At 39.1% G+C, this 10,649-nt stretch overlaps 1 protein-coding gene across 3 annotated transcripts in view; it reads right to left on the bottom strand.

Annotated features, from left to right (window-relative positions):
- Positions 1-10,429, bottom strand: part of LOC123517629 (nephrin-like) — a 779,174-nt gene extending 768,745 nt beyond the window's left edge. For all 3 annotated transcript variants that reach the window (XM_045277924.1, XM_045277926.1, XM_045277928.1), the window contains exon 1: positions 9,744-10,429. In XM_045277924.1, the coding sequence (XP_045133859.1) occupies positions 9,744-9,870 (127 nt within the window). In that variant the 5' untranslated portion in view covers positions 9,871-10,429. The remainder of the gene's footprint in view (positions 1-9,743) is intronic.
- Between the last annotated feature and the right edge of the window lie 220 nt (positions 10,430-10,649).

The raw sequence follows: 10,649 nt of genomic DNA, 5'->3' as shown, positions 1-10,649 counted from the left end.
TATTATTATTATCATTATTATTGTTGTTGTTGTTGTTGGTGTTGTTGTTGTTCTTGTTATTACCATCATTATCATTGCTGAGATGTGTGTTGTGCGCTCAGTCCTAATCGAAGATCGGTCATTATGAGCTCTGAGGTCGTTCCGTAATGGGGAAGACTGGCTGGGTGACCAGCAGGCGACCGTTGAATTTGAATATTATTGTTATTATTACTATTATTGTTATTATTATTATCATTATTATTTTTTTATTATTATCATCATTATTGTTATTATTGCCGTCATATGATTGATATTATTATTATTATTATTATTATTATTATTATTATTATTATTATTATTATTATTATCATTATTATTATCATTGTTATATATAATTATTGTTATTATTATTGTTATAGTTAATATCCCTACAACATGTAGTACTTAACAAACACAGCTTTGGCTCCGACTATTAGAATGATTATCTATAGAAATCTGTCGGTGAGCTTTGGCTCGATGGTTTTTGCCCTTATATTATTGTTTTGCTGTTTTCATTATGTATTTTTTGTATAATATAAGGGAATATATTTACTTACTTATATACTGACTTAACTTACACACGTGTGCACACACACACACACTCACACACATACGCCCGGTAGGTCAGTGGTTAGAGCGCTGGCTTCACAAGCTAGAGGACCGGGGTTCGATTCCCCGGCCGGGTGTATCTCCTTTCACTTGTAGCCCCTGTTCACCTAGCAGTGAGTAGGTACGGGATGTAAATCGAGGAGTTGTGACCTTGTTGTCCCGATGTGTGCCTGGTCTCAGGCCTATCCGAAGATCGGAAATAATGAGCTCTGAGCTCGTTCCGCAGGGTAACGTCTGGCTGTCTCGTCAGAGACTGCAGCAGATCAAACAGTGAAACGGTGAAACACACACACACACACACACACACACACACACACAGAGAGAGAGAGAGAGAGAGAGAGAGACACGTACCTATAACACTAATTATAGAGTGTAAGCAACATGAGCAACAAGAAATAAATCATTTATGTCCCCCCTACATTTCCTAAAGTCATGTCTCCCTATATTACGTCCGTCCCTCCCACTTCTCACCTCCACCGCTCGTGTCTTATCGACAACCACTGACTGTCCACGACGTCGTGGGTACGCTGACATCCACGTTTCTTTTTACTGCGGGCGTGAAGTATATGATATAAATTATAGAACACACGTTTACACCATGTTACGAGCCTTTCTCTCCATTTTACACCCACCACACTTAAGAGCCTCCTGTATTCGTTACACATTCACCTTGACACCTCTTTGTTTTATCCACTTGACATCTTACCCACACCTTACAGTCACCTTACAGTCACAATGTAGACGTCTTCCACTACTGTACACTCATCCCTCCCTCTGATCCCTTTTTTTATATTACTGTAATGATTTTATCTCACCTTTCTATTTTCTTCACTAGGATACTCTCTATATTAACATCCCTATCGCAACTGGCGCCTACCCTTCACCCTCTGTATCCGCATTCCCATTCTTAATAAACTTTCATGATATTATTCTTTAGCTCAATAAAAATCCCTCACATATTTTCCATTTTAGTAATCAGAGATTCATTATTACATTTTCACTGTGTTACGCTAACTTTATAATTTTTTTTTTCACCACCAAAGGGAAGTAAGTTCAGAAAGAAATAGTAGTGAAAAGGTATGAAATAGAAGGGAAGGTGGAAGGCAAGGAGATAAAAAAAAATAAGTATGTACATAAACAATTATTTCCGGCAATGGATTGATAAGAGACGCGGTACAAAGGAGGAAGGATGATAATTATGAAGGGACGAACAAAGTAAAAGACATACATCTGATAACAAACAGATAAGGGAAAAGGTAAGACAAAACGACAAAAAAAAAAAAAACGAGAAAATACACAAATTAAAGATAACTTCTGACATAATTGATGTAAGAAAATAACATACATTAAAAAAAGACAAAAGTTCATCAAGGAAACATTAAGACGAGTTACCGTGAAAGTATGCCCTTCAAAAAAAAAAAAAAAAAATGGATAAAGAAAAAAAAATAAAATAAAATAACACCATACGTAAGAGAGAGAAAGAGAGAGAGAGAGAGAGAGAGAGAGAGAGAGAGAGAGAGAGAGAGAGAGAGAGAGAGAGAGAGAGAGAGAGAGAGAGAGAGAGAGAGAGAGAGAGAGAGAGAGAGAGAGAGAGAGAGAGAGAGAGAGAGAGAGAGAGAGAGAGAGAGAGAGAGAGAGAGAGAGAGAGAGAGAGAGAGAGAGAGTGAGTGTTAAGATTGAAAAAAATGTACATGCAAAATGCTAATTGATCAAAGGAAAACAAACACACACACACACACAAAAAAAAAAATACTTGGATAAATCAACTGCCAGTGAAAAAGAATGAATGAAAAAATAAATTGAATAAACAGATAAAATGAACAAATGAACAAGCATCCTAGAACAGTGATCTTATACACCGAACAATCTAAGCGGCAGAAAAAGTATGCAATGTATTCTATATTGAGAATTGAGTGAGTGACTTGCGTATTTGTTTATTCATTCGACATAATAAAAAAAAGAAATGTTTCAATTTATTGCATTATTTTCTCTCATATACTCGTCCATTGGTATGACTGTGTACTTATATTTATTTAGCTATTTTATTGGAGAGAGAGAGAGAGAGAGAGAGAGAGAGAGAGAGAGAGAGAGAGAGAGAGAGAGAGAGAGAGAGAGAGAGAGAGAGAGAGAGAGAGAGAGAGAGAGAGAGGTTGTTTTCATACATGTTTTGGCGACAAGTTACTTTTTTTCATTTATTTTTAGCATCATCAGAGGACAGCAAAGTTAGTGAGGGATATCCTGTTGTCTTATCATATCAGGGAACAACAGTTTGGAGTGTGTTATTATGCTGGCTGTTGTTGTTATTGTTCTTGTTGTTGTTTTGTTTTTAGTCCGTACTATATTTGTCCTTGTTGTTGCTGGTGTCGTTATTATTGGTGGTAGAGGAGGTGGTACAGTTTCCATCATTATTTTGACTATTTTTCGTTTTATTCTTTTCGTATTTTGATGAAGATGAAGATTATGATGACGATGATGATAATGCTAATGATAATTAGTTTAAAACCAACAGTAATGAAAACTGCACTAGTAGTAGTGATAATATTAGATGATGATGGTGATAATAATGATGATGAATAGCTTCAAAACCAACATTTGTAAATATTGTAATAGTAGTAGGTATAGTACCATAATCAACAGTAATAATAGCAGCAGGAGCAGAAATAGCAGCCGCAGCAGCAGCAGCAGCATCAGTAGTAGTAGTAGTAGTAGTAGTAGTAGTAGTAGTAGTAGCAAAAAAAAAAGTTTTGAAGTAATAGAGGTTTCTATAGAAATTATAGCTTTAGTATCACTGGTAGTATCAATAGTAAAAGAAGCACACATTACTAGTAATCCCAGTCATCATCGTCTTCGTCTTCATTGTACTATCAAATATAAATACCAGTAGTATTAATATTAATAGTAATACCAGCAGCAGCAGCAGCAGCAGCAGCAGTAGTAGTAGTAGTAGTAGTAGTAGTAGTAGTAGTAGTAGTAGTAGTAGTAGTAGTAGTAGTAGTAGTACTACTACTACTACTACTACTACTACTAGAAGTAGTAGTAATAACAGTAGCAGTTACATAACCTGCACCAGCAGCAGCACCGGCAACAGAAGCCGCAGCAGCAAGAACAACAGCAGTAGCGATAATAATAATAATAATAATAATAATAATAATAAAATGATAATAATAATAATAATAATAATAATAATTATGTATTTTATAGCAACAAAAGTATAGACACGAGTCGTCCTCTAACATAAACACAATATCTCACTATAATGGTCAAATAAGAAATAAAAAAAAGAAATGAAATACATAAAAAAGGTATATAGAAAAATTGAGGCTTCATGTCAAAAATTCAATTGTTTCATAGCGTTCTTGAGTTATAGGTCAACCACAAACAAATTTCGAGGTGCACATTTTCTTTCACATATTTCACTCTTATACAGTCCATAATAATTACACGTGACACGCTGAGATAATACTTCGCGGAAAGTATTATGTGCCCTACAGTGAAAAATACATGAGTTAGGAGAAACGTTCTATAATGCGATTAATAAGTTTTTAATTTAAGAAAACTTCTATGAGGTATTTATGGTTACGCAACTTAGAACACTGACCGTAAACACTTAGCTTGCACCGGATGTATATATGTGTTACAGCTTTAATAAATATGTCTCGAAAGTCTACTATTATTATGCTCATACAGTCACGAAAAAAGTCACTAAGACTTCTGAACCACACTAAAAAAAAAACAAAGGAAAGAAAAAAGGGTAACTTACAAAAATATGGTCGAGACTGTTACATTTATAAATCCATATGTATATAAATTCATCTATCTGTCTAAGTACCCAGTTTGTCATTCAAACAACACATTTAATTTAGTTTTCAACAAGAGACATTCAAGACATTGAATAGTAAAGGTGAGGCTTCCACAACGTTACAGGCTCCATCTACTCTGACACTGTAGAACATGTGAGTGACAGACGCATATAACAACCTAGGGAAAGTTTTGACAGGTTAGTAAACGCAAGCACGTAAAGGTGAAGGTGGCAAACGAAAAAGAAGGGAAAATACTGTTGTGAAGGATTGAAAACAAAAACAACTTCACATATGCTGTCTAAACTCACAGAGATTGATAAAAAGACACATGGTGGAATTTTGACAGAAAGGTAAAAGCAAGAACGTGAAGGTGAGGGAGGCAGGAAGGAAAGAAGGGACGAAATATGTGTGGGGAAGGAAGGTCTTAGCCAGTTACCTGCCACAAGTTCCCTCAAAGATCTTGGAAACTATTTTTTCTAAAACTTTTGAGTTGGTAAACTCTGCCTGTGACTTCTGGGCGACCTATTGCACCACAATGTTGATTTTTATTCAAACCTATTTGTTGCGTTACCTTACAAACTATCGTTAAGTTTTAGTTATCCCATTTCTTCGATAATTTTTCCTAAGCAATAATCGTGCGTTCGATAATTACTTTGTAACGACATCATGTCCATAATTAGTTATGAAAAACATTACGTAGGCGATAGATTTGATAATAACTTAGATATTAAATTTCTATTGATAATGAATATTATTGAGAAAAACGAAAAATGCTACAAACAATATTTGTCATATCACCATTTATTTTTTTCTACCACTATATCATTTCCTAATATCACTATCACTGTCACCATTACCACCACCACAAGAATGATGATGGAAAAATTAGAATAACAAGAGATTTAGCAAAATAGGTTGGTAAAATAACTGACAAAATTAGAACACCACAAAAATAGGAAATAATAATCTGTCCAAAATTAATCCAACTCAAACAAAGAAGAATATTGGCACTGATATATAAATATCACACACACACACACACACACACACACACACACACACACACACACACACAAACAATCACACACACACACACACAAACAAACAATCACACACACACACGCGGTAGCTCAGTGGTTAGAGCGCTGGTTTCACAAGCCAGAGGACCGGGGTTCGATTCCCCGGCCGGGTGGAGATATTTGGGTGTGTCTCCTTTCACGTGTAGCCCCTGTTCACCTAGCAGTGAGTAGGTACCGGATGTAAATCGAGGAGTTGTGACCTTGTTGTCCAGGTGTGTGGTGTGTCCCTGGTCTCAGGCCTATCCGAAGAACGGAAATAATGAGCTCTGAGCTCGTTCCGTAGGGTAACGTCTGGCAGTCTCGTCAGAGACTGCAGCAGATCAAACAGTGAAACACACACACACACACACACACACACACACACACACAAAACCCCAAACAGACACGGAAGAAAAAGTCGAACACGGAAAAAAAAAATTATGGTGACGCAATAACACACACTGAGAAAATGCATCCCTACACGTATATTTCGCCTGGTCTCCATAGTGAACATCTGTCTACTATGATAAGGAACATCAATGATATATGGTATATATTTTAGTCACTACAGGCAGCGGCAAGAAAAAAGCTGAAGCATGTTGAGATCAAAGTAAATATATTAAGAATCATGACCACTCCCAGCTCTACCCCGTGCCACGGTCGTGTTTACCTCAGACGGGTGAAAGGCGCGGATCAGCCCCGTCAATCCGACCCCGTGACTGCATAAGCCTCCGAATGGTAAACAAGCTAGTGGAGGAGGAGGAGGAGGAGAAACAAACATATAATAATGATCCCAAATTTAAATCCCTTTGCATGTCCTAGATTTTCACAGTTAAATTCAGTAATTTTCTTTTGTTATAAATGACGGAAAAAATGTGATGGAGCTTGTAATTCACCTCGGTCGCCAGCTGGTCACCCAGCCAGTCTTCCCCATTACGGAGCGAGCTCAGAGCTCATAGACCGATCTTCGGGTAGGGTTGAGACCACAACACACTCCACACACCGGGAAAGCGAGGCCACAACCCCTCGAGTTACATCCCGTACTTATTTACTGCTAGGTGAACAGGGGCCACACATTAAGAGGCTTGCCCATTTGCCTCGCCTCGCCGGGACTCGAACCCGGGCCTCTCGATTGTGAGTCGAGCTTGCTAACCACTACACTAAGCGGTGTGCAGACTTCTGTGTGTGTGTGTGTGTGTGTGTGTGTGTGTGTGTGTGTGTGTGTGTGTGTGTGTGTGTGTGTGTGTGTGTGTGTGTGTGTGTGTGTGTGTGTGTGTGTGTGGGTGCCTGTATGGAGCGCAATATTTAGCAAGTTGAGGACAGGTTGTGCGTACGGTTCAAATTTGCAAGGAGAGGTTCCATTGTGCAGTGGAATGGGCCAACATGTGCTTGCGAAAGGTTCAAGCAAGCGCGGAAAATATTGTAGCGTGCCGGGAAGACATTCACGGGTCGCACGAGGAAATCTCCAGCGGTTCTTTCCCCGAGGAATTCTTTAAGACTTGATACTAAACAAGGTCGCTCAGGTGGAAGGTCAAAATTAATTGTATTCCGCTGACAATAAGATAGGAATGAAAATCTTTAATATCTCGGATCAGACGGTGAACACATTGTTTTCTACTACCCGTCCCGATGGCTAGCAGAAAACTCTCAACTCTACAACAGATATTCGAATATATACTATGCAACAATATTATCGATAGAATCATTATAAAAAGTTAATATAAAATAAAAGCCCTAACCATCAGTATTAGACGGTCCTCGCGGTACCCATCACTCCTGTTACAGTATTTTTCCAACAACCAAACGTTACTTTCTTAGATTATATCAGATATTATACCAAGAACATTTAACAATGAATGTAAGTAAGTCTGCTCCTTGTCCACCACAGCCTTTGCCAGTTTTCGACATGCACGAACAACACCTGGTCGTTCACCTTCAACACTTAAATAAGTTGTCACTCAGTCGCTGATGAACGCACATCCGACAAAAGACACGACTATCATGTTTTGCTCTGTCTGAATGAAAGAAGAGGCTAAAAATACCGTCTACACATAACGGCCAGATCACTCACGGCAGAATTTGATCTTAACACGGCACGAGCAGATCCTTTTCTCTCTAGCACACGGATTGGAGAGTCTACCACAACACACATGAAAGAAAGGACAGAGAAGCGCATGCGATCAGCCGAGCTATAATAATAAAAATGCACCATAATTAGCAGAGTTCACGCAACTGTTTGCTGCTACAGAAAAAAAATAAATAAATCATCAGTTTGTGTATTTTTCAATAATCAACAATTAGAAAACATAACCCACATCCATTGTTGGACGAAGATATAAAAAAAATGAAAGGAATAATGCAAAGAATATGAAAGAAAATCAAAGACGATAATGCAGACATGTTGAAAGATACATAAAACTATAAAGGACATAAAAGTGGATCTCGTTCGTTCATCTTTGTGCCTTCAAGTCATCTACAGTCAGGGGTAGAAAGCGTCACTCTGAGACTAATGACTGCCGGAAAAGTCGGATCAGAATAAAGGTCGCAGAGGAAAAAACGAATTTCTGGGCTATCAAATATTGTAGATCCTATTGTATCCTTTCCTATTACGGTCCAATCCTTTCCCCCAATTCTATTACAGGCCAAAGGGAAAGTATTCACCGCCCAATTTACACGTCAGGGGGAGGAGGTGGTGTGTCTGACTGCCATTCTATAGTCTCTCTCTCTCCCTCCCTCCCTCTCTTTCTCTCTCTCTCTCTCTCTCTCTCTCTCTCTCTCTCTCTCTCTCTCTCTCTCTCTCTCTCTCTCTCTCTCGTTCCATTGTAGATATGGAACTGGTTTAGAGAAGGAATATATTTCATATATACATATATATATATATATATATATATATATATATATATATATATATATATATATATATATATATATATATATATATATATATATATATACTTACACCAACACCCACACCCCCACTCCCACACATGCACGCACACACACACACACACACACACACACACACACACACACACACACACTCTACTAATAGTAGTGGAGCAGTATGTGTCTTTCTTTGGCGGTCTCTATGTTTTTCTGTCTGTCTGTCTGTCTGGCTGTTAGTTTTTCCTCACCTCTCTCTCTCTCTCTTGCTTTGTGTGTGTGTGTGTGTGTGTGTGTGTGTGTGTGTGTGTGTGTGTGTGTGTGTGTGTGTGTGTGTGTGTGTGTGTGTGTGTATTTGCAATTTTAAACACACTCGACACTCATTTTTTTTTATATATTGCACTGCATACACACACACACACACACACACACACACACACACACACACACACACACACACACACACACACACACACATAACACATTAACTGCTAATCGTATAACACAAAATTCATCCTCTTCTACAACAGTAAAGTGTCACATTTTGGTGTAAAAATCTTAAAATCTTCTTAATTTGGGCCGAGGACAGCCCTGAACGTCTCCATCGCAGCGTGTTGAGGAGTGGAACATTGGATAATCTGTAAACTTTCCTTTACATAAAATCAACTGCGGCACTGACTATCTATTTGTTTTTTGTGACAATGAGTTTCCAATTTTTAGACACTCATTTCTCTTATGGTGTTGTTGAAATATAATATAATTTTACAATAGAACGTTGTTTAGGTTTAAGTTAGGAAATTCAGACAAAACTAACCTTTCATTATAAAAACGTCATAATAATATATGTTACCCTATCCTGGAAATGATCATCATGTACAATGCTAAAAGAGCGTAAATTTTCCATTCGAAGAAAAATGAAGCTTGTCGCACAAGAACAAAGACACCTTGGACAAGGTCTTCCCACCTACCACAAACCCAATTTCAGAGTTGCCGTGAATATCAGCACTTGCGGCTTGAGCGACACATTGGGAGGGAAGTTTCTATTGCTGTCACCAATAAGTCAATTATAACGTTATCAGGGCAGGCAGTGCATAGGTATGAATATGTATACGCTCACGCCTCAGTCTAGTACTCGTCATAAAGCAAACATAAAACACGATAACAGGCAATAACAGGTTGTTGCTGCGTGGTGTTACATCAACTAAAATGATTGACATGACACATGACACCAGCGTTACGACCGTAGCGCCGTGTAATGTTGTCCGCCGCCTAAATCTCGCTCGGACAACACGTACATACAGATACACACACACACACACACATACACACACACACACACACACACACACACACACACACACACTACTGTACTTACTCTGCTGTATATCCGAGGAGGAGAGGGCGCGTTGGGGCTGTCTTTGGCTGTTGATCTCCGTGGCCAAAGACACCCCCAGCAACGCCCCCAGAAGGAGGAGGGCGAGGGCCGGCCAGCGCAGGGCCATGGCTGCTCCGGCGCCCCCCAGACAGGTGACCGCTGCACTTAAGACACCCAACACTGACTCTCACGACAACACGCTTCCTGCAGCACAGTGGACGATGAATGGAGCTCGTTACAACTGTTGAATGCACAAAACCGAACAAGACTTTCGCATTTTTTTTTTGTCTTTTTTTTTTTTTTTGGCGTGTCTTCACTGAGATGCTTTGGGAAGCAGAGTTAAGAAACTTTTTTTTCCAACTAAGTTCGTGAGACAACTTTCTGACAAGGTAAGCTTCCAAGCATTCCCTTTCAATGTGTACAGAAATATCCTTATTTCTTTTCTTGATACACGTCACTGTATTGCAAGTAATATCAAAGCTTTCATATCAAGTTTTAGACCATTTAAAATGATTAATGCGAAAGCTCAAGAAAACTCCGGAACACCTCAATACACGTGTCCACACCTCTCCTTCAAGACACAGCGAGGACGAGGGCGTGAGCTTCAAGACGCCGACAGGAAGCCTTGCATACTACGGAGCGACGGAGAAGGGCGGCGCAAGTCCTCTCGGCGGCAGGGAGCAAGTCACACTGGGCATGGGAGCTCAGTGTAGCGAGCGGAACCTAGTGTACGGCGCGGGCGCGCGGGCTCTCTCTCTCTCTCTCTCTTGCACACACACACACACACACACACACACACACACACACACACACACACACACACACACATAAGTGGAGTTTAGCAGATCATTGAGTGGTAGAAAATAATATGAATATCGAGGAGGCTGATAAAAAGATAATATGCAA

This window comes from Portunus trituberculatus, chromosome 42 (genome assembly GCF_017591435.1).
Source record: "Portunus trituberculatus isolate SZX2019 chromosome 42, ASM1759143v1, whole genome shotgun sequence".
NCBI classification, from domain to species: domain Eukaryota; kingdom Metazoa; phylum Arthropoda; class Malacostraca; order Decapoda; family Portunidae; genus Portunus; species Portunus trituberculatus.
The sequence above is the reverse complement of the archived record's forward strand: the minus strand, read 5'-3'. Positions and strand labels throughout refer to the sequence as shown.